The 24,795-nt window shown below is 40.3% G+C and overlaps 1 protein-coding gene across 1 annotated transcript in view; it reads left to right on the top strand.

The window, feature by feature from the left end:
• Positions 1-24,795, top strand: part of LOC105817242 (histone-arginine methyltransferase CARM1-like) — a 252,075-nt gene that overhangs the window by 150,939 nt on the left and 76,341 nt on the right. Inside the window, exons 4-6 of the mRNA XM_012652874.1 lie at positions 8,047-8,153; positions 9,057-9,161; positions 22,839-22,949. Coding sequence (XP_012508328.1) covers positions 8,047-8,153; positions 9,057-9,161; positions 22,839-22,949 — 323 coding nt within the window. The remainder of the gene's footprint in view (positions 1-8,046; positions 8,154-9,056; positions 9,162-22,838; positions 22,950-24,795) is intronic.

Below are 24,795 nucleotides of genomic sequence, written 5' to 3'. Positions count from 1 at the left end.
GGCTATTATGAATAGCAAAGAAAAAAAAAAGAGAGAGAAAGTGAAATTCTAGGACATTGCTTGACCCTTGTATGAGAAACAATGAGCAATGTTGGATCTCAGCAAAGAAATTAGCACATTTTGTGGGGTGTCTCAGAGTCATTCTCTTCCACTTCCATTTCCCCAAAAAAAAAAAAAAGAGAGAGAAAGTGAGAGAGTACACACACGCAAATGCAAGTGAAATACCAAGTCCTAAACATCATTGCAGCCCTTGGACACAGCCATTCTTGAAAACGACATTTTAATCATGTATCTTTCAGTTTTGTGAGCCAGCAAGTACCTATTTCAGTTATACTTAGTTGTATTTTCCACCATTTGTCAACAAAAGAGTTTTTGCTGATACAGTTTCCTTAGCATCCTGTTTCTGTTCTGGTTGAGTCAGTTACCCTCTGCTCAAGTCTCACCCATATCCATCTGCTTATTGGAGACCACATAGTTCTTAAATCTGGGGCTTTCCTGGTTAATATGTGGAGTGTCAGGGCAAGTACAGTAGGATTCCACAGGGATTAGGGACCTGGCTCAATATTCAAACGAATGAACTTACTTTCCTTGCTTTTATAAATGTTGAAGCTATGTTACTAATTTTTAGGTCACTGCTGGTCATCTCAATAATTATTAATTGGTTTTAAAGATATGTGTAAAGATTGTCTCTAATTTTACAAGACATGAGCCCAGTTGTTTCTGCATAAGCTTCTTGACAGTTAAAGATTTGGAAAATACACAAAATACTCCCAGTAGTCCTCCCCAGTGCTTTGTACCAATCTTCTGGTTGGACAAAAATAGTGTTAGGTAAATGTTATGCCAATTATGGACTGTAGGTTTAGTTGCTAATTCTAAGGCTTTGAGTGAAGAGCGAATCCCAATAATATATTCAGTTTCCTAGAGCTCATAAGTACTTTTGTTTTAAGAGAGTTTGATTCGACAGTTGCTTTCAAGGAATGCTGACAAGTTCTTTTAAAGCAGCGACAAAAGCACTAAAATAAATTAGCTTAAAGTTTGGTGAAGTTGTCCATTTTTCTAGTTTTCTCATGTATGCAATAGAAACACACAGTGTCTTACAATAATGCTATTTATATTGGGCACTCCGAGAATCTACTGTATATCTAAATCATTTTAGCTACTTTACTAAGTAAACCCACTTGTATGAGGTATAAGAAGGGCCATCCTTATGTTGAATTTTATTAGCAGCAGAGTCCCCTGCATATATACACGTTTGGGATGTATTCATTTTTCTATCCCACTTAAACCCTCACCACTTGAGATTTCTATGACTTTCTCTGGAAATACACATGTACATGGTGTATCTGTATGGGAAATTTCCTAAATTAGTTTTGTTTTTATCTAACTTTGGGAGTTGGGATGAAGAAAGAATGGGAATTGTCTTATGCAGATAATATATTCTCTATTAAAAAAAGAATGAAAAATAATATATTGACATATTTATGAGTTCAGATAGTGAATAAATTTTTATTCGAAATGCATGTTGGATCAAAGATAATTTCATTTTGCCAGTGGGATTTAACTTGAAGAACTTCATGATTAAACTTTCCTCTTTAAGTAAATAGAGCAACTCAGGCCAATAGTTAACTTTGCACACCTCTGATTGGGGAAGAAATAAATCAGTGAGGAAAAAAACTCCTGATTTTGAGGAATGGGCCAGTGAGGAGGTGCGAGCGGAACTGAATCCAAAAAGAAGAAGGAAGAGGAGGAGGAGAAGGAGAAGGAAGAAAAGGAGAAGAGAAGGAAAGGAAAGGGGGCAGGGAAAGAATGCCTTCATTCATTCATACACTCATGCATCCAGTGACATTTATTGGATTCTTACTTGGATTCTTACTATGTGCCAGGTACCATATTAAGCACTTGGATTTAATAGTGAATAAATCTTTGTACCCTCATTTAAATCTTTTTAACTTACATTCTATTGAGCAAGACAGAAAAAAAAATAAGTAACTAGACAAAATGATAATTATGTACCATATGTTATGCAGCACTTCTCCTGCTCTGATGAGATAGGGAGCATGAGGAATCAATTCAGTCTACCCTAAGCTGATCCATCCCAACGGGGAAAATGCCCAGACCATGAGAACAGGGGAAGGAGAATTGAATGGGGCAAGTGGTTAGTATTGCTGTCTTCTTTGTACACTGATTACAGAAAAATGGGTATCTTTTCCTTCTTTGGTTGTCCAGAAAAGAAAAAAAAAAAAAGCTTACTTTAGCAAATTCAAGCTGATGGACTAGAGACAGTTGATATGGGCTGTCTACAAATTATTCAAGATAGTCCAGAAGCAGTTTTGCAACAATGTCTAGAGTTTGGCATACTGTTTTTTAAAAATCCACACTATGACTCTCATATTGTCATTGTGTGTTTTCTGGTATAATTTTGGGACATGTGGCCAGAACAGCTGAGGTAGTCAGACAGGTATTACCCTTCCCTGGCACAGAAACAGGCTAGTATCTTGGTAAATAAACTCTTCATATAGAAAGCACCACAGACAGTATCACTTGTAAATAGCAGTTATTTAAGAGAAGCAAGCAAACAAAAACATATCCCTTCAATCTGGTCTGTTAGGAGTAACAGAACAAAAAGGAAATGGTGCATCTGAGTAGTCTGTATTGAGCCACAGTATAATTGTGTGCTAAAATTGAAAAAGAATGGTTTGTCAGGAAGAAACCTAAATCAAACCTGAGAATTAAAAGAAAGTAATTGGAATTATGGCTGTAGCATGGAGCTGCCATGTCCTTGGTTAATATCTACAGGATACAGAAAATTACATCCATGCATTTGTGGCAAAAAATGACAAAACACAATGGTTTAGAGCCTGAGAGGTTATAATGGCAGTTCCACCAGGTCATCCCCTTCAGACATAGTGTGGGTAGATGTGTCCTTTGGAAGGAGTTCTCATTTTATCCGTGATGCATGCTCTGCTCAGAGGAGAGATCACTTCTACTAGTAATTGAGCGTGGTTCCCCATCCTTCTATACTCCACCCACTGCCCTCAGGCTTCTGGAAAAAAAATCTACAGGGACCTCTTTATACCAGAACAGCAGTTCTAACCCATATTCTCCCACCTGTTCTACTCTGAGCAACTGTAGGAGCCTCTATGCAAATATGAACATCATTTGTTTAGACTCTATTGTGTTCTAAACAGCTGGCCTTTCTTTCCCCTTTGGGAATCATTCTGACTCTACAGAATTAACAGCACTCTTCAAACAAATGGTATCTGCAGATCAAAAGGCTTTTCCATCCAAAAAAAAAAAAAAAATGGACTCCTTGCCAAAATGTTCTCCAAAGGCAAAATTACCCACTGGATTTAAAGAGCCTTTCATTCCTCTCACCCAAAATCCTGTCCCCCAGTTTGGAGAAGTGAGGAAGAGGTAGGATGGGTTATTCCTGCTCCTTCTCCTTTTGGAGTCTCCAAAATGGCTGCCAGAGTCCGTCCTGCAGGCTGAGGAGAGAGGAGAAATCAACAATTAAGTTTCTTTTGCTTGTTACAGCGGTTTCGTTTATGTATTTATTTATTATTTATTTTTGCATCTTTATGCATTATGTGGAAACACAGATACTTCCTTTATTTACACACATTTATTTAACCATTAAAATTTATTTAACTGTTAAAGGTGAGGGTTAATTGTGCAGAAAACATTTTTCTAACAGAATTCATGATAGACAGGAGTTAATTGATGATGATTTCTGGACTAGTCAGGATACTCCTGATTTCCTGAATCCCATCAATCTCAAGCTTATCAAGCAAGAGGATCTGGTGTTCGATTTGTTAAATTTGGTCCCTGTGCCAGGATTATGAGAAGTTATGACTATAGTGTCTGCTACGGACTGAATTGTGTCCCCAAATTCATATGCTGAATCCCTAACTCCCAGCATGGCCGTATTTGGAGTAAGGATGCAATTAAGGTTAAATGAGGTCATAGGGTACAGCCTGATCCTACAGAATTAGTGTCCTTATAAGAAAAGACACCAGAGAGCTCAATATCTCTCTCTCCGCCATGTGAGGACGCAGCAAAAAGGCAGCAAACTGGAAGCCAGTCAGGGAGGCTTTGCTAGGAACCTGATCATCTGGACCTTGAATTTGGACTTCTCAGCCTCCAAAACTATGAGACAATAAGTTTTTGTTGTTTAAGCCACCCAGTCTGTGGCATTTTATAATGGTAGCCTAAGCAGACTAAGACAGTGTTAATAATGTAATAAAATTGGATTTTTGAAAAATATCAAACATAGTAGAGCTGATATGGCCAGATTAATAGTTGTTTTGTAGGCTGTTTATATATTGCATGGATATTGGTATAGCACAAAACTTCGTTGGAGCTTCTCTTTTACATTTCCTTTTGAGATAATAGGTCAGCTGCACGTGATAGGACCAGCTGTGTAATTTCATAGTCAAAATCATGTTTATGAACCAAAAACGATACTTTTCAATTTTCCACACATCCTATTCAGTAAATTAGGCAGCCATTAATTTTGGTTGTATTGATATTAAGAACTCAGATTTCCCCCAAAGGATGGAGACTTGCAAATGTAAAGAATATTCAAAAAGACTATTTGTTGAACAAATTAATTTACCATAGGCTTCGAAAGGCCCAAACGACAGAGATACCCATGACTTAAAGAACTCACAGATGGGTGACAAAAACCACTGCTGGCAATCTTTAAAAACTCAGAGAGAATTGGAGAGATGCCAGGAGACTAGAGCTGGGTAAATACTGTCCAATATCTTTTTAAGGGAGAAAATGCAAATGTAGGAGATTGTAGTTTCACAGACTTGATGTGTTTGACTCCCAGTAAAATTTGATAAGCAATTAATTAGGTCCAGAATCTGAGGGAACATAGTCAAAAACATTGTTGAAATTAAGATCTCCTTAGTTTCTGATGTTGTCTTGGAGAACAGATTGGAAAAACGATAAAAATGACACTACAATGAAGGGGCTTTGTAGCTTTATGTGTAGCTTAGTGATTCCGTGTGAAAAGTGTTGACATAGAAAAAGCTAACAATATATTGTTCAGTGAAAAAGCAGGTTGTAAAACAGTAGAGTGCAATACTATTGTTGTAACTAATATATTAATAGAAATAGATATAAATATATAAAGAAAAATTTCTGGGAGATTTCCAAAATGTCATTAGTGGTTATATCTGGGAGTTATTTTTTCTTCTGGCCTGCTTTTCTGCATTTCTAAGTTCTACGAGATTCAGTTATTTTCTAGAAAATGGCAAAAGAACACAGTCAAAAAGTCACAAGAGAACAGAAGTACTGATTATTATATTGAATTTATGTATAGAAGGATGTTACAAAGACTTGGCATCTCTTTTACATCTGTAATGTGGAATTCTTATTATATGAACATTGCTATATTCTATTAACAGAAGGTCTCAAAACTCTCTTGTCACCAGAATCACCAGGGACACAGTTAAAAATACAGATTCTGGGCTTTATCATCCTGATACCGTAGACTTGGAGGGAGGCTTGGGAAGCTGACCACAGGGAATTGGTTAAATTATGGCACATTCATAAAAGTTGAAATCACTTATCTGTTAACAACTAGGTGGAGGAGACTACTTAATGACCTAGGAAGTTATCCATAGTACCTTCAATGAAAAGAGCTGGTTACAAAATAATGTGATGCAATTTTGCAAGAAGAAGTTTTACACATACACATGCTCCAAAAGAACATGCACCAATGTGTTAACAATAATTAATCATTTGTTTAATGGGATTATTATTTTTATTTTATTTTTTTGACTTGTACTTTCTAATACTTTTCATGTGTTGGTTTTGCAGTTATTTTGAAACCATTGTTTGCATCCAAAGACAAAAGAGTTGATAAAGTTTCATAATGGAGAGAAATTTTTAACCAAAGAACCGTCCTGTTTCATAAAAGAAAGATCCACATGGAAACATTAGCCATGTGAGGCTTATCGATTGGGATGAGCCCTTACAAGCTGGCGAAATAGTGATAGTTTAGGATATACTATAAACCTAATCCTGATTTACATTTCCACTAAGAATTCCTCCCTTTATTCTTCTCCAGGTTCTTTGGAGCAGTTGTCAATATTCCCTTGGGCAGGAGGGGCAACAGTCATGTGTGTTTACATATTTATTGTCCAACAGGATCTTCTTTCAAACTATCTGTGTCCCCACATGGGATAGCTCCAGGGCCTCACAAACCTGTCCCATCAGTTAAATAGTTTCACCAAGTTTATTAAATAGTTTCCCAAATTTATTGAATTTACGTTTGTGATTTATTTATGGGTGGCTGCTACCTTAGCACCACGTTCTGGAGATTAGAGGTAAGTAAGGCTTAAACTTCTGCTATAGTGTCCCCTGCAAAACTCATGTTAAATTTTAATGACTATTGGGACAGTATTAAGAGGTGATTAGGCCATGAGGGCTCTGCCCTCCTGCATGGATTAATATAAAATGAGAGAGTATGTTGTTATAAAAGCTGGCCCAGCCCTCCCTCTCTCTAGCTCATGTCCCTGCTTGTCCCCCTGCCTTCTGCCACCGCAGGAATCACCACAAAGATCCTCACCACATGCACGCCCTGGACCTTGACTTCCTAGCCTCTGGCATTGTAAGAAATAAATTACTGTTCTTTATAAATTATCCATTCTTTGGTATTATGTTACAGCAACACAAAATGGACCAAGACAGTCTGTAAACAATGCCCTGAAAGAACGTGACGTCGGTAGAGAGGTGGAGAGCTTAAAAATGGACAAACGCAGTAGAATATGAACTGTGATACTTCATAGGCTGAGAACATGCTATTAGAGCAAAAGTTCTCATCCCTGGCTACATGTGAGAATTAACGCCGGGGCGTTTGAGAACATGGAGACTTCTTTCCCCACCACCAGAACATCGAATTGCCAGGGTTAGGGTGAGGGTCCAGTATCCACAGGAAAAAAATCTCTCCAGGAAATTCTGATCTTTAACTGTGTGTTGAAACCCACCGTATTATAGCAACTAATTCTGCCTGTGATGTTCAGGACACAGCAGTGAGGAAATGCCAGTTGAACGGAATCTGGGAGGATGAATAGGAGTTTGATGTTGAAAGATAATCTCACATAAAAAATAGGGGGTTTGAAGTCAGGAAGCCTGGCTAAGACCAGGTGTGTCTGGGCATGTGTAAGTAGTTCAGCACAGTGGGTGTGTGGAGAACGTAGTGCATATCTCGTGTGTGCAGAAAGAAAGGGCACAGAAGGTACTGGAACAGGGCGGACAGGAACGTGAGAGGTTGGGTCTAGAATCTGAGGGGCCAGAGCCTATCATGAGCCAATGGCGTGTGGGCGTTAGGGAGCCAGCCTTGGTTGTGAGGAAGTGACCTGGTCACAGTGCCTCTGGTGGAGAGGGAAGTAGCCACACACAGTGGGGACACGAGTGAAGGATTCAAGAGACATTTCTGAGGCACAAGTCACAGAATTTGGCAACTGTGTACACAGTGTTATCTATCAATATTATCACTTCTGGAACTTTTTGAGACTTCACTTCTGTACTTTTTCCTCAAATAATATAAAGCACTTTTTTATATTCACATATCCCTATTTTGCTTTTTCTCTATATAGCCAGAGAATACTAAGTGAGAGAGAAAATGGTGCTATTATGATGATAGAATGAGGTTGTGTGTGTGTTTGTGTGTGTGTGTGTGTGTGTCTTCTTCTCATCAAGGACCTGCTTCCCCAGAGCACAAACTGAGTATAAGGCCGTGGGCTTTGTGAGCACAATGCCAGGAGCATTCACGGAGCCCGGTCTTGGCCTGTGCGCCATTGTGCTCTCTCACTTGACATTTCTGAATGCAAGTATGTCTGACAAGTGTAAATAAGGGTGGCATGCCTCGGAGTGGTCCCCATTTCCACCTTGCGGTTCCTTGTCATGCATGTGTTCAGGGTTGAATGTGCCATTTTCATCTAATATTTTCACAGTTCGAATTTTTTACAGAGTGCAGTGGTGAGGTCTGTGGTTTCCAAGGTGAAGAAATGGATCTGCTTTTTATCCTTGCAGAATTCAGTGCATTTTCAAATACCTTGAAAAGATGCCGGAATCAGAAAAAGGAGTACTCGGTGTTCAGCCAGCGGACAGAAGAAGCGTCTGCTGCACAATACTTCCAGGTCAGGAGAGTTGTCCTGGGTAAGGCTAGTTGAATTGTTTCAAGATCACACACACACACACACACACACACACACACATACTCTGTGAACACACCTAGGCGGGGTTTGTGGAGAGGAGACGATTGATGTTCTATTGCCGTGGTTCTCAAAGTGTGGCCCCCAGACCAACAGCATCCCTGCTCCGCCACTTACTATGTGGTCAGGAGTTGGGCAAGTTGCTTTACTTTTCTGAGCCTCAGTTTCCCTGGCTGAGCAACATAATTCACCTAACTGTTGTGATGATTTAATTGGATTAGATGATAACTGTGAAGCACTTAACATGGTGCCTGGCACATAGAAAGCCCTACCGAATGGCCTACCAGATGGTGGTGATTACAAGGATGATGTTTATTACTGTCAGGGTTCATGGCGTTATGTGCCCCATGTCACCCAGCTGGCTTGCCTCTGTTCCCATCAGGATCACCACTGTCACCACCTTCTGCCCCACCTCCACCCTCACCCAGGATTTCTATCCAAGTCTGTTTTCTACACAAATCTCATGGGACTCACCAGGGCAGGCCATCCCTTTGGCCCTGGCCCTTTTCCCCTTTGAGTCTGTTGTTCTTGACCTGTGCTCTCCCATAGCCTCTGCTTTAGGAAGGGACCCTGGGCACCTATCTCATCAATATCTAGGCCTGAACCTATTGTCTGGAACAGGAGCCAGAAGTCTAAAATCTACTGAGAATTCTACACCTTACAAATCAGGGCTGCTGTGGACAAGTCAAGGTGTCTCTCAGAGCCTCCGCCTCCCTGTGAGCTGAAAGTAGTGCCTGCCTTGACCCAGGTAGCTGTGGGAACCAGATGCTCATGATGGTGCTACCTTGTGGGTTGTTTACTCCCCCTCTCCCTCTCTTTCCCTTATAGTTTTATGGCTGCATTTCCCAGCAGCAGAACATGATGCAAGATTTTGTGAGGACAGCCACGTACCACAGAGCCATCCTCCAGAACCACATTGACTTTAGAGACAAGGTAATGCTGGCCCCAGGTTATTCATCTCACACCGTTTTCAGAAGCCTTTTCAAGCCCAGAATCAAAGTGAAGCTTCGTTAGAATTACCATAGGACCCAGCAATTCCACTCCTAGCTAAATACCCAAAAGAATTGAAAACAGGTATTCAAACAAATACTTGTAGACATATGTTCATAATAGCATTATTCAGAATAGCCAAAAAGTGGAAACAGTCCAAATGCCCATCAACTGATGAATATATAAACAAAATGTAGTATATTCACACATGGAATATTATGAATGTTATTCCATTTGTATTATCAATAAAAAGGATTGAAGTGCTGATACACGCTACAACGTGGATAAACCTCAAAAACATGCTAAGTGAAACAAGCCACTCAAAAGGTCATATGATTCCATTTATATGACGTATCCAGATTAGGTAAATCCAAGAGACAAAAAACATAGGAGCGGTTGTCAGGGCTAAGAGAGAGAGGGAAATGGCAAGTGAGTGCTTAATGGGGCCAGGGTTTCCTTTTGGGATGATGAAAATATCTTGAAACTAGGTAGAAGTAATGATTGTACAATGTCATGAATGTACTAAATAACACAAAATTTTATACTTTAAAATGGTTAATAGTTAATGTGATGTCATGTAAATTTTTTACCTTACTAAAAATATTAATCTATGAGTGCTAGGAATGTAAGAGACTGAATACACTATGTTTTGGTGCATAGAACAGGTTAGGAGTTTTGTTGCTACAAAATGAATAGCTCTTCATTAGATACCCTGCTTCAGTTTTTGCATAGACTTCACAAGTGCATGCATTTATTTCCTTCATGGACTGGATCTAAATGATGAACGATTGCTAACACATCGTACAACTTTTGTTTTTTATTCTTCTACCTGTTAAATAGCCAAAGTGTTCAAAATACCAAATAGCTCATCTCTGAAGCAAGAGTATTAGTCAGAGGAATCAGCAGTCATGAGATCCAGTTTCATATTTTCCCCTTAACTAGCCGTGTGATCTTAGGCAAAACACTAAACTTTTCTGAGCTTCGCCATTTGTTCTACTGCCATGATAATTGTAGATCCGTGGTCTTTGAGCTTCGAAGCATTAATTCCCGGTAGAATGTTGAAATAATGATCCCAGTGACTCACACCTCCCTATATCCATGCCACGTTTCAAAGTCATGTAGCTGCTCTTTTTATTAAGAGACATTGAGGCTTGTGGCTTCTGCCGTCAACTTGTTGGAATCCTGAGACTGTCATACTATGAAGAAGTGCAGTCTAGCCTACTGGAGTTTGGAGGTCACATGGAACCGAGGCATCCCAGACAACAGTCAACACTGACTGTCAGACTTGTGAGTGAAGCCACCTTGGGCCTTCCCGTCCAACCAGCCTGCCTGCCGAATGCAGGAATGTGAACAAATCCACACAAGACCAGCAGAGAACTGCTCTGCCCTCCCACAAAATTGGGAGAACTAATAAATTGTTTCTGTTTTAAGCCACTAAATTGTATGCAATTTGTTATATAACACTAGTTAATTAAAATAGAGGGAAAAATGCGTGAAAAAGTATTGATAAATAGGTCCCCACCTAGGAGTTGGTTCGCCCATGGCTTGCTTTCCTCTGTCATCTCCATTCTGCTATTAAGCCCATCAGTGACATTTTTATTTTGGTTATTATACTTTTTATTTCCAAAATTTCCATTTGGCACTTTGTTTTAGCATCTGTTTCTTGGCTGAGACTTTCTATTTGTCCATGGGTTATAGCAGTCAGTGTTCATGATTCAGCAATCATGAACTTTTTAATGATAACTGCTTTGAAGTCTTTGCCAGATGGTTCTAACCTCTGTGTCATGGCAGAGTTAGCTTCAGCTGATGATCGTTTCCCGTGGGAATTGAGATTTTCCTGACTCCTCATATGCCAAGAAAGTTTGTATTATTTCCTGTATGTTTTGAATAATATATTATGAAGCCTATGGAGAACATTGATCATTTAGTTTTAACAGCCAGTCAACCTGGTCAGATTCAGGCTGCAAGTTCCATCCCAATAGTTGGGCGTCTGAGGGTTGTGCTTCCTAATGTCAGTTCAGTTTTCAAAGCCTTGGCAATGTTATTTGGATCTGTCCTCTGTGTGTGTCACCCAGTGGTCAGTCTGGCACCTGAGCAAAGTTCTCAAACTTTTGGTATGTTAACTAGTATCTGATCCATGCATGCACAGGCCAGGGATGAGCCCAGGAATTTATAAAGGAAGCTGCATGGGGTTGCTTTGCCAACCTCCTTCCTCTCCATGGTCTCTGGGATACTTTCTGGTTCACTGTGACCACTTTTCAGTCTCTGGCCAACAAGTTTACTCTGCCATGTACTTCCATGACTTTACCTACATATTGGCCAAACAGAGAGAGGACAGAGAGAGGGAAAAGCACTGGGGGTCAGCCCAGCCTTTGGGAACAACAATGCCAGTGAATGGAGAGGAAGGTTCCCTTCCCGCACAGTTTTGACTAGTGCAGGCTGGTCTTGGCAATACCGTGAGATTGCTGGGAGCTGGAGTGGGGAAGAAGGGAGGGAAAGACGGGAAAAGTAGAGGGAAGAGGAAAGGGAAAAGAGAGAGGAAAAACAGAGGGTTTTCACACTCTGCACATTAGGAATTCCCTTTCCTGCTTCTGGAACCGGAACTAGAAGGTGACTCAGGAGCTCTCTTTTTCTGTACCTGGTGCTCATTTCTGATGTGTTGACTTTAGGCCAAGGTTTATGGGAGGGGAAAAAAGGGGTAAGTTGGATAGTATTTCAAATTCTAGTCTTCTTCCCCAGTCTGCCTGCTACTCTTTACTTTTCAGAATCCTCAAATAGTTGCCCCATGCACTCTGTCCAAGTTTTAAAGCTGTTTCCAGTGGGAGAGAGAGGGTGAAGCGGGCTTCCTCTGACTCACTCAGGACTGGGCAATATCTAAAAGCCAGATCTAGGTACTCTGGTAGACAAGGGTATTAGATAAGAGGAAAAGGTTAAGACCAGAAATGACCAGGTTTGGCCAAAGAGTCCCACATGTTGAATGTCCTGAGGTTCCCAGGAACCTTGCTTTGCCAGTGGGATGTGCCTGGTTAACAATTACAGAGTCAACACACCCAGTGAAGAAGATGTGATTATGACAGATGGGCAGGTTGAGGACCGAGGGGAAAATTTGTTTCTTTTGTCACCTTATCTGATCTTTAAAGCTGTAAGTAAGCAGTCTTGTTGACCTAAGGTAGGTTTTTTCTAACTAAAACACATTCAACCCTGAACTGTTAATTTCTTCTTCAAGATGTTTGAGGATGTTTCCTGGAGGTAATAGTTTTATTTAGGAAAACTTATCTCCTGTAGGGACTTAGTTTTAATCTAAAATCTATTTACTATTATCCAAAATCTATTTTGTATGTTATCGATGATCTATTTTTAATTCTAAGTACAGCTTCTAAAGACCACTTCCCAAACTACTATTGTCACTAATAATTTGCTTATGAAAGTCTTTTGCAGACTTTTCACATGGATCATGTCACGTGGCCATTTCATTTGTGTATCTTTTCATCTGTAGCAATGAACATATTGGGCCAGATTATCTTTAAGGTCACTCCCAACTCTAACCTCATTTGATTTTACAAAATACTCTCTTCCTGCCTGCCTGGAATGGGTTTATCTGCCAATGAAATGAAATAGGAATCCATCTGTTGGGGTTTCTGAAGGTAATAACTAATCACGGTTGATAATTATATCCCTTAGCCCCTTTGAGTTCTGAACCAATTTAGAAATAGATACTGATGTCAGGTAGAAATCACAATATCAGCTTTGTTGTCAGTATTGCTATTTGGAGAATGGGGCTTAGACCTGTGGCCAAATAAAGCTTCCTATTCCTTCTTCTCTCACACTGAACTTTTCCATCCACTTGTATGCTGAACAGCTGGTCTCCCAGACAAGTCCAGAGCCTGCCCTGTAAGCTGCTCGTGTGGGGGACTCCAGGCACACGGTGGGTTTGGGCAGGCTGGCCCCTCCCAAGCACCTGGGCTATGCATGCTCAGTCCTGTTTCCCAGTATCACCAGTCAGATAAGTCGCTCTTGCTGATGGGAAAAAAGTAGAAGGGTAGATGACGTCTCTTACCTCCAGTACTACCCTCTGCTGGGGGTAAACATCTCCTCACCCTGCAAACTGAAGGAGCAAACTGTCCGTGTGTTAAAATCCCAGGAATCCCCTTGGTCCCAGACAAACTGGGATGGCTGGTTGCCCTAACTCCAAATCCACCAAAGCTATCACAAATCCAAAATCTTATTTGGTCCTTTATTGTTTGCATTCATCATTCTAAAGACCATTCTAGAATAACCCCTGTGAGTCTGTGGAGGATGCTACTTTTTCACCACATCCTTATATTCTTTCTCATTGAAATTGACTATGTAAAAGGGCATTGAAATCGACTAACTAAAAGAGCATTGGTTTAGAATGATCAATACCAATGGCTATTATTTATTGAGGAGCTTAGTATAGGCATGCACCATGCTAAGGGCTTTGCACAGGCTGTTTCCTTTAATCTTTGTCATTGTCCTATAAGAGTAGGACAATGGTAAGAGTAGTAGCTACTTCCTAGAGTTCTTACAAGTTCAAGATGATACAACGCATATGCTCATTATGGCCCATAATATGAACATAATACATATTAACAAGTGTTATTATTATTATTGATGGTCTTGGGATATGGTACTGTAGTTTCTACCTCTGCTATCATTTTAAAGATTTCAAATCTTGATTTTTTTTTTATTCTGCCTCCTCCATGCAGTTTTAATGAAAGTCCTTTCTTGGCCAGCACACTGCTGGTTAAGAACTCCATTTGGAATCCATCCAGGAAACTGACCCTGCTGGAACCCACCCCATCTCCCTTCCTTAGAGTTTCTGTTAATTGCCATCTGGCTATTTTTAGTTTCTTAAAGTGTACGCTGGGTGCAAGCAGGCAAGTCCATCCTGCTGAGGGTGTGGGGCTGTAGGAGCTGTGGGGTTTTAATTTGGAAATGTTTTGACACTTCGTTTGTCAGGGCACCAGTTGCTGGAAACTTGTGAGAGTAAGCAGGAGCTGAGAGCTTATTATTTTTTCAAATCAGTGTTTTCACAGAGGAGAGAATCCCCAGTTGCAACAGCTGCTTAGTGCATCCAAATGTGACGTTGGCTTAGGCAGAAGGGATTTAGGGATTTGAAGGCTTAAAAGAAAACATAAATAACAACAAACATGCAAAGCAACCTGTTCAGACTCTCAGCTGATACTCAGATTCGCTGAGCCTGAGCTTTGGTTCTTCTGATGTGAGTTTTCTTTGGTGTGAGCTTACCATCAGTTTGGTCAAAGGCCCTTGAGTCCATTTTCTAATCCGGCTCTGAAATTCTCCTCTCACATTAAAAACACTGCACACTGTACGTTAACCTGGCGTGCTAATGAGGCCTGACCTTGATCATTGACTAGACTAGAGGCTGCAGCACAGGTCTGCTGCATGGACGTTCCTGTAAGCTCTTGCTTCCTTACATTTCTTCCAACCCTCCACTTCTAGCCCCAAGCGTCCTTGTTAACCCTGTTATAGCAGAATCCTTGTTCAGAACAGCTGTGTAGAGAATGACTCATGATTCCTGCTAGGTACTTTGTATATTCTATCTCATTTAATCTCTGTATGTTAGAGTTCTTAACTGCCAGCATCAGAAACCAACTCTGCTACTGTAAGAAAAAAAAAAGAAGAATTTCCTAAAAGGATGCAGGAACACCAGAGAACTAGGCTTGGAAGCTGCATAACCAGAATAATTTCTAAAATCCCGTTGCAGAATTGATCCCAGGAAGGCCCCAGTGCAGCCAGACATAGACACTGCAATGTGCACAGCCTTCATCCAATACTAATCTTGAATGTTGTCCTTGGAATCTCGAGATCCCTCTGACGCTCTGGAATCTGGAGGTTGCTGTGACCTCACCAGAGTGGATTCTATGTAGTCCCTGCATCTTCACACTCCGAGCTTCCCGTGCAAAGTGCATCTCACTGGCACTGGGTCATGCCTGTGCTTCAGCTGCAAGGACCGGAAAAGAGCATCTGACACCTTCACTTCCCTAGCAGGAGGCTGGTGCTGCCTCATGACGTGGGGCATTCCTCAAACATAGCAAGGGGGTTCAGATGCTGGGAGGCACCAAAGAATGAATGGCCCACTATACTACACACCAAGCGAATGCAATACACGTTGTTAGGTTAATAGCATAGATAAAGGGATTGGAGCTCAAAAATTTAACTAACTTGCTTTAGGATATACAACTAAGTGGTAGAGCTCTATGCAAACTCAGGTCTGTCTGTATGCAAAGCCTATACTGCAGGATGATTTGAGGAGTGACAGAAAGCCATTCTTTATATGTTCTAGGTTTATCAACTGATATTTTATGTATTTATGTGACTTTTGGAATGTGGAGGGGAACAGGATGTGATAGTAAAAAACAATGTGTGAATATGTATAGAAAATATAAATTTCTTTTTTCTATGGCTTGGGCTTTGAAGGTTGTTTTAGTTTCCTAGGGCTGCCATAACAAATGACCACAAACTGGGTAGCTTAGTACAATAGAAATTTATTCTCTCATAGTTCTGGAGGCTAGATCCAAAATCAAGATGTCTGCAGGGCCACGCTCCCTCTGAAGGCTCTGAGGAGAGTCCTCCCTGGCCTCTTTCTAGCTTCTGGTGATTGTTGGCAATCCTTGGTGTCCCTTAGCTTGTAGATGCATCACTCCAATCACTGCCTCTGTTGTTACTGTGTTCTCCCAGTACACGTCAGTGTTTCTGTGCAGATTTCTCTCTTTTCATAATGACACAGCCATATTGGACTTAGGGCTGACCCTAATCCACTTTGCTCTTATCTTAACTTGATTGCATCTATAGAGACACTATTTCCAATAATGTCACATTGACATTACTGCCAAGAAGCTGCTCTGTCAACCTGTCTGTCCATAGTTTGGATATTGGAAGATTTGGATATTGGGTACAGCCTTGGAGGTAGGCAGCCCATGGAAGCTCATGGCGATGATAAAGCTTATGACGCTGTGCAAGAGCATGGGCCACGTGTGACTTTGGGCTGTCTAGTGGAGGTGAGCACAGATGGAATAAAACGAGGGCTGGAAAATGTGCTGGCTGTGGAAGTGCACAGACAGGTAGAGCACAGAACTTGGGAATATAAGGCGTACAACAATGGCAGGGTGCTGCTGCTATTCAGAGCAGCCACTGATAGGCTCGAGCAAATAAAGAATTAATGCATAATAACTGGCATCACTTGAGGAACTGATTGTGGGATAATGAGGACCTCAATATTTGAAGACAATTATAAAAAAGCTGGAGTGAAAAAGGCTAAATGTGACCAATATTACTGTAGTCTGAACAGTATAAGGAATAGCTTAGAATTGAAGGTGGAAGGAATGGCTAAGAGCATAGGGTTCGAATTAGGTAATATTTTTAAAACCTCATTTCTAAAGATTTTCAATCTCCTTATCTATAACATGGAGAAAATAATAGTACTCACATGATACAGTTGTCATGACCAGTAGTTAAGGTAGTGCCTATAAAGCACTAGACAGACATAGCATATAATAAACATACAGCAAATAATAGAGTTGGCCCTGCATATACTTGGGTTCTACATTCATGGATTTGACCAACCGTGGATCAAAAATGTTCATTAAAAAAAAGGTTGGCTACATATGACTGAATGTGTTCAGACATTTTTTTCTTGTCATTATTCCCTAAACAATATAGTATAGCAACTATTTTGTAGAATATATATTGTGTTAGGTATTATAAATAATCTAGAGATGACTTGAAGTATACACAAGGATGTACATATGTTATATGCAAATACTATGCCATTTTATATAAGGCATTTGAACATTGGAGGAGTTTGGTATCCAAGGGGGGTCCTGGAACCCATCCCCCATGGATACTGAGGCATGACTGTACTTATTTTATTTTTATTCTTTCATTCAAGAGTAGTTTAGTTTCACACTTTCATAGGGATCTAGATATTCCTTGTTAATTTTAACCTAGTAAATCCAAATAAATAGCATTGAACACACTTGGAGATATATTAGCCCTGTCCAAACATTTTCCAGGATGTCCTTTGCCCAGGAAACTGGAAGAGCATGTAATTAAAATAATGTGTACAAGCAAAATGACCCTATTCATAAAAAAATTTAAAAACTTTATTTACCAACAAATTCCCAGAGCATTTGGCCACTGTTACATGGACCAATTGTGGACTTTTCCCATTTAGTTCTGCCAGGGATTTCATACCATTTTCTGGTGCCACTCTGAATAAGCTGAAAAACAGCCATGTCTACAGTTATTGCCTGTGTATCCAACAGGCAACTGAGGATGAATTCCCTGTCTCGAAGAATATTGTGCACAAGGGCTAACTGGATTGTAATGTAATGATAATACGGCAATGCCAAAAGAAAGCCATCCTTTGAAGGATTCTTGGATTCACCAGGTTGGAGAGGACTTGTTATGCTGGGACAAGGTGCATTCTCGGGGATGTACCAGATTTGCATCATATTTTCTGGACCCTGAGTCTGTATGAGACCCATATTTGCAGTAATGAGAGACATTTTCATTTATTCAGCTTGATCATCAGAGATTTAGTGAGTGTCTCTACTGTGCAGCAGACCCTACGCTCCCTGTCAGAGATTCAATAGTGAGTGGGAAACAGATGGGGTCTCTCCTTTAACGAAGTTTACTCTCCAGGGGAGAGAGAAAATGTTCATCAAATAACTACTCATTTTACATGAAAAATTATAACTCTGATGATTGTTATAAAGAAAGAGTATAAGGAGGTACTCACCTGGGAGGGAGCAAAAGACCAGAATTAAATAACATGACTATTTCCAAAGATGTGGGCAGAGTTAAGGAAACCGACAAGGGATGGTGAAACACGTTGGCACCAGCAAGAGTGTGGACCTAAAGGTGGTTACTGGAAACCTAAGAGAATAGTCAGACTGTAAAAGATGAAAGCCCAACAAGAGCTGTGACTTCGGGTAGAGGGGAAGGGGACACAACCAATCCATGGAGACCCAGGAAGAAGGAAGCCAGGAGAATGAACAATCTGACCTCACTATACTCACTCCTTCCACCCTCCTATTGTCATTTCTCTTGACTGCTCACAACTAGAGTCCAATGGCAAGGAAGTGTGTTGATAGAGTCCAGACAGGTCAGGCTCCTGACAAAGTGCAGATTGGAGAAGATGGAAGGATATATCTGGAGGAACCCAAATAGAAAATAACTAGCACAATAGGCATTGAGTAGGTTAAAAAAAAAAAAGTGACCACATCTGAGAGCATAGAGTGTGTAGTGGGGAGCAGCACGTACTAAGGCCCTGTGGCAGGAATGAGCATAAACCTGTGTCAGGGAAGAGGGATTTGGCGAAAGGCTACCTCGGATAGAAGAGTGACTGCGTTCAGATCATAGTTGAGGAAGGGTGGAGATTATGAAGGGAGACAGAGTGTAAAGTGTCAGGTCCATGAGGTGACATGCAGCCTAAGAAACAAGAAAGAGGCCAGAATGCCAAAGACAAGGAAGGTTGAGTGAAATAGTTTGAGCTAAAATATTGAATAAGGCGAGGGCCCCCTAAGCTCACTTTCTTTGGGCGCTGGCTTGTGATGCATGTGCACTCCCAGAATCCAAATGGCACACAGAAGTCATAGACCTTTTCCAGAGCTATTTCAAGGTGATGCTGGAATTAGGGGACTGACATTTTGTGTCATCCCATTCAGTCATGTAGGCAACAAATATTTGTTAATGGTTTTTATGCTTCCCACGATGCTAGCTAGATAAATGATGTGATTCCTGTCTTTGGGAAGCTCAGAGGCTAAACTGGAAAGATAACCATGTAAAGAAATACTTGCCGTATCCTGTGATAAATGCTACTGGAGAGCTACATACAGGATACCAGAGAGCCCAGCCTAGACTGACTGGGAAGTCAAGGAAGGCATTCCTGAAATGTGGGATTTGAGTTAGGTCCAGAAAAATGAAATTTCGAGGTAGAAAATTGAGAGAAGGGAGTGTTACCCAAGGGAAATATATTGATCAGTATATATACCAACTAAAACAATCCCTAAATTTCAGTGTTTTATCATAATAAAATTTATTTCTGTCAATGTGTGAAATTTTAAAAAACAAAGTAAAAATAATTTTAAAATAACAAAAAATTATAATTTTTTAAAAAGAAAAAAAATTATTTCTTGCTCATGCCATGTCCGGTGTGTTCTGAGTGGCTCTTCCCAAAGTGGTGACCCAGAAATTCAGAGTCTCTTCACCCTGAACAGGTGATCTCCAATATCACTGCATAAGGAGCAAAGAGTGTAGGGAAATTATGCTGGACCCTTAACTACCTGGGCCCAGAAGAGATACTCATCACTTCCCCTCACATTCCATTGGCCAGAGGTAGTCACAAGGGTGCACGGAGATGCAAGGGGGTGGGGAAATGTAGTCTTGGCCAGGCAGCTGCTTCCCAACAACTGCACCCTGGGAAAGCATGAACATTTGGTAGGATGATCACTGCCACTACCACAGGGAATTGTGCGTAAGTGAGCACAGAATGAAGCAAAGCATGTAATTTCCAGCCTGGGGTGTGTGGGGAGAAGGGAGAGGTATACAGAAGAAGAGACCAGAAAGGTCAGTCACTGTTGGATCGCTCAGGACTAAGGACAACAGACAGACTAAAGAGACTTTCCTCTTCTCCTCCAGGTGTATAGAACTATCAGAGGTATGACGATCAGATTTGTATCTCTTTATAGTCTGCCCTTTTCTCTCATCTTCTGCTACACAAAAAGACGCCATCATGCTGCAGAGAGCCAAGCACTGGATTCCTACCCCAGCGCTGCCACTTACCAGCCATGTCGCCTTGGGATGGCTACTTAATATCTCTGAGCCTCAGTTTCCTTATCAATAAAATGGACACAAAACTATGTATTCTCTATTACAGAGAGGTGTCGGGATCAAATAGATAGTGTCAGGGGAACATCATTTGCTAACCACTCCACATTTTAAGTTGGTAATACTCCAAATTACCCAAGCCCTAGGATTTTATTACTCTTTTTTGTCTCTGCCTGAGGAGAGATGAGATTTTTTTTTGCCCAGAGCATCAAAGTATGACTTAATGTCTGCCAAGTTCCTCAAATATACCCAGTTCTGTGATGGTCTACCAATGGTAGAATAAAAAATGGGCTCAATCTAATCTTCTGTAAGGACAATGAAATACAATTAGAGGCAGCTCCAAGGCTTCCTGAGGTGCTATGGGAGAAAGTGTAATGGAATTACCTGTGTTAATGTCCTTTCCTGTCTCGGTCTTGGAAATCCCAGCTGGAAAGGGAGGAGGTAGTATATTTTCATTAAAGCCTAAATATTTGCTTTGACTATTAGTTTTTCTCTGTAGGATTTATCCTTGGCACTCCATGGCTTTGGTTCCAAAGTTGCATGGCTTATGTAGACAAAGCAAAATGTCCCTCTACCTCCTCATCCTCTCTTCCCAGTTGCATGACTGAAAATTCACTTAAGTTTTGTAATACACACTCAAGTGGGAAGCAGATGGAATTATCTGGACGATGCTAGCAAAAGATCAGATTCTTTGCCAAGGCCCATACTCTATTTTGAAATAACCAAATGATTAAGGTCATTTTGGCTTGTATCTTTAGAAAATTGCCTCAGCTTACAATTTTTCACTACTTCTCTGGATATGGCCTGGGTTTACTAAAGTATCTTTTTACCAAATACACTAAATTTGCCAAAAGCTTAACCACACAAGGCTCACTCCCAGGTCTGGCTGTTTTTCTCTTTCTCCCTATTTCTTTTCTCCCATCTCTGCCCTAACGGTAAGATATTCCTTTGGTTTTTAGTCTGCAGGATCACAAGAACTGAAAAGTACTGCTCTAAGATGTGCTTTGTACCACCCTAATAAATTATACAAAGAGCTCCATTTACGCATTTCCAGGGTAACCTATTACCAGAGCATCCAGGTACAATTTCCATCCTCTCTTTACTTTGCATCCATATTTTGGACTGAACTTGGAATCCAAGGCATTGTATTTTTAATTGAAGAAGGTTCTAGAAAGGTTCTTTTGAATGTGGTGCATCTTTCTTTGGGGACAAGGATTGCATTCTCCAACTTAACAGTCTCCACTCCTTAAATGGCAGTTATGAGTGTTCTTGCAACAGATCATGGCCACATGAAGATGGTGGATTTCCTGGGGAGGATCAGGAAAAGAGAATATTGGTATTTCTAAAAGTATAGACAGCCTGACAGCCAATTTTGGAGTCTGGGTGACATTTTAAATTGGTAATGCTCCTAATTACCCAAGCCCTAGGAAACCATATGGAATACAGCCACAGCCCTAGAATTAATATAAGTCAGCACTGTGAACCCATTACTAACAGCATGTTCTCTTAGAATAATGGCACAGTATCTGTGTCAGCACAGTGTGATACTGCAGTTAAAACACACACAGGCACAAAACCTCTTGATATTTCCTATTTTTTTGGAAAATTTTTCCTACTCTCAAAATTTTTTTAACTTTTCTAAATTTTCCAACAAAAAATACTACTTTGTTTCCTTGTCAACCAATGCCTATTGGAATTGCTGTGTTAACATGTCAGTTTTATAAGACAAATTAAGTATGCAATGTATGATAATATAAAACATGAGCTCAGAAGACAAAAATGTTCAGATTTAACTGTTAGCTCCCCTCCTTATGGCTAGGTGGACTTTGGCTGGTTGTTCAGTGTCTCTGACTTTCAGTTTTTTCATCTATTAAGTGGGCATAAGAATGCTGTCTACTCATATGGCTATTGTGAGGATTTAAAGCCAAGTAAAATGTCTTGCTCAAAGCTAGTGCCAAAAGATACTGAGAATAAAAGTCACTGGTGAGACAGAAATACAGTAACTTTAAATTTAAATAATCAGGCCAAGATTCAAGCCTTGGCTTCAGCAGTATCTTGGGAAAGGGGCCCCACACTTATGGTCCACCTCTTGCTTCTCAGTACATAGGTTCAAGTCTTGGCCCCAGTGAATGGTGGTTTCCTTGATTTAAGTTCCAGGTCAGAATACAGAGAGGGGAAGAAAAATTTTGTCATTTTACAACCTGCCTATGCTCCTACCCTCCATAGAAACCTCCTCAATTTTAGGGAGGGGATCTGGTAAAAAAGCACATACATCACTTTTGGATTTTTCAAGACTTCATCTTCAGTTATTTCTAAACATGTGTACATCATTCCAAAAATTATTTGAGACAGTTTTCATTTTGTTCATGCTAATAGATTTGGTGAGGTAAGCTCATTTGTGACACTCTGCTTTTCTTGGCCCTAAGCATCCTAAAAGCAATCCATGTTACAAAGACACTATAATAATAATAGCAATGATTTGAAGAATACCAATTATGTGCCAAGTGCTTTGCATACGTTTCATACTATTTAGCCCTACAGCCAACTTTAATAGTGGTTATTATTAACCCCATTTAATGTGTGAGCAAAACAAGTCTCACAGAGATTCATAACTTTGCCCAGGTAAGACCACTAATAAATATCAAAGCTAGGACTTTAATTAAGTCTCACCTCAATGCCCAAAGCTGGCCTTGTGCCAGCACCTGTTTGTGTTTTCACCCCTTTTTTGTTTTTCTTTCCTTCTAGGTTGTGCTAGATGTTGGTTGTGGATCAGGAATACTGTCATTTTTTGCTGTACAGGCTGGAGCTAGCAGAGTTTATGCAGTTGAAGCCAGTTCAGTAGCACAATATGCTGAGGTAAGTAGTTGTATTTTTAAGGCAGTATACTTCAGGGTACTGAGTGATGGATTCTTCCAGGCAGGTCATTTAGAATCATTTTTTTTAATAGTCTCTTTTTTTTTTTTTCTATTGGAATGTTATTGCTGATAAAGCCTGACTTCCCTGTAGTCACTGATATGAAACAATTATTTTTTAATGTCACTGATAATGAAAATATAGCAATACCTTCTCCCTTCCCATCCACTGGGCAGTGGTGGGGCAGTGGAGGGGTGGGCTGGGAAACAGATGAATGTTTTCTTATCTGTAATGATCCAGGTGAGGAGTGAGATTTCACTGCAGCTAGATTTATTTTCTTCTTTTTAAGTGTTATGCTGACAATAGCTGCCCCATTCACTTTAAGTTTTACTTTTGGTTTACGGGACCGTTGCTACATGGTTGCAGTCAGAGGAAGAGACAGGTGTCTGTTTTTCAAGGAGCTTTCGAAGATTTCAGGTTCTGATAGGAGGACAGGGAGATGACTTGTTTTAAATATAGTGCTCTATTATCATTATGACATGTGTACAACTATTAGAAAATAAGTCAAAGTCAAAAGTCAGGTAATAATGGATTTCAGTAATATTTGGATATAATAATAACTCAATCAAGCTGCAGAGATTGGATGTGTGTGCACGCGCATGAACGGGGTAATGGCTTGTCATTCACACCTGGAGTAGGCCTGAATTTTAATGAGGGATAGGATGACAGATAGAGCGGAAAGCTTGGCTGCTGCTGCAGATGAACACCATGAAACTTTCCTCCAACCCTGGACAACTGGTAGTTCTGAATGATCGCTGGTTTTGGAGTGAGCGAACAAAGAGAAACCAAGAGACAAGGAGACAAGTGTGGCATGTTTGGAGGGAAGAACTGTCAGAGCCTAATGACTGGTAGGTTGTTAGATTCTCTTTTCTTCTTCCAGCAAGTTCTAAAAATAATATTTCAGTCATTTCCTTCTTCACCAATTCTTAAAGGTTTTTATTAAATATTGGCTACATGCAAAAGAATATGTAAAGTGTGCACAGTGTGAAGAATAACACTACAATGAATGCGTGCCCACTGCCCTTTTTAAGACGTAGGCCATTAGCCTTTCCTTTAAAGGCCCCTTTACCTTGTTCTGATCACATCTCCTTTCTGCCCTGAACAGAGGTAACTACTACTATGAATTTTTGTTTGTCATTCTCTTGTTCATTACAGTTTTACCACGTTTCTATCCCTAAAAGCAAATCACTAACGAACTTTCCATGAATGGACTCATAATGTATATATTCTCCCGTAATTTTCTTTTTTTCACCCAATGCTGTGTTCCTGAGCGTCATCCTTGTTGACGCATACAGCTGTTGTTTATACAAGCAGCGCTGTTGGCAGACTTTGCGTGGCTTCCATTATAAAAGTATTATGAATATTTTTGCACACAGTCCCCCCTGCATCTTTGCTAAAGTTTCTCAGGCACATACCTGGGAGTGGAATTGTTGAGTCGCAGGACATACATCCCTTCAGCATAGCTGTATTATGCCAAATTGTATTCTAAAGTGGTTGTACCAATTTTCACTCCCTCCAGTAGTGTGTGAGAATGTCATAATTCTATGTCTTTGTCAGCACTTTGATATTGTCAGATTTTGAAGTTTTTGCTGGTGTAATATATATGACACAATATTTGTGGTTTTAATTTGCATTTTCCATTTACTAAGACTTTGAGCATCTTTGCAAGTATTTTGGCCATTTGGGCTTTCTCCTCTGTAAAATGCCTGTTCAAGTCTTTTGACAATTTTTCTTTTGAATTGTTTGTCTAATTTCAGTTTATCTGTAGGAATGACTTCTATAGTCTAGA

The sequence above is a fragment of the Propithecus coquereli genome, unplaced genomic scaffold (assembly GCF_000956105.1).
Source record: "Propithecus coquereli isolate 6110/MARCELLA unplaced genomic scaffold, Pcoq_1.0 Scaffold403, whole genome shotgun sequence".
NCBI lineage: Eukaryota > Metazoa > Chordata > Mammalia > Primates > Indriidae > Propithecus > Propithecus coquereli.
Note: the sequence above shows the minus strand (reverse complement) of the source record. Positions and strands in the feature narration are given on the sequence as shown.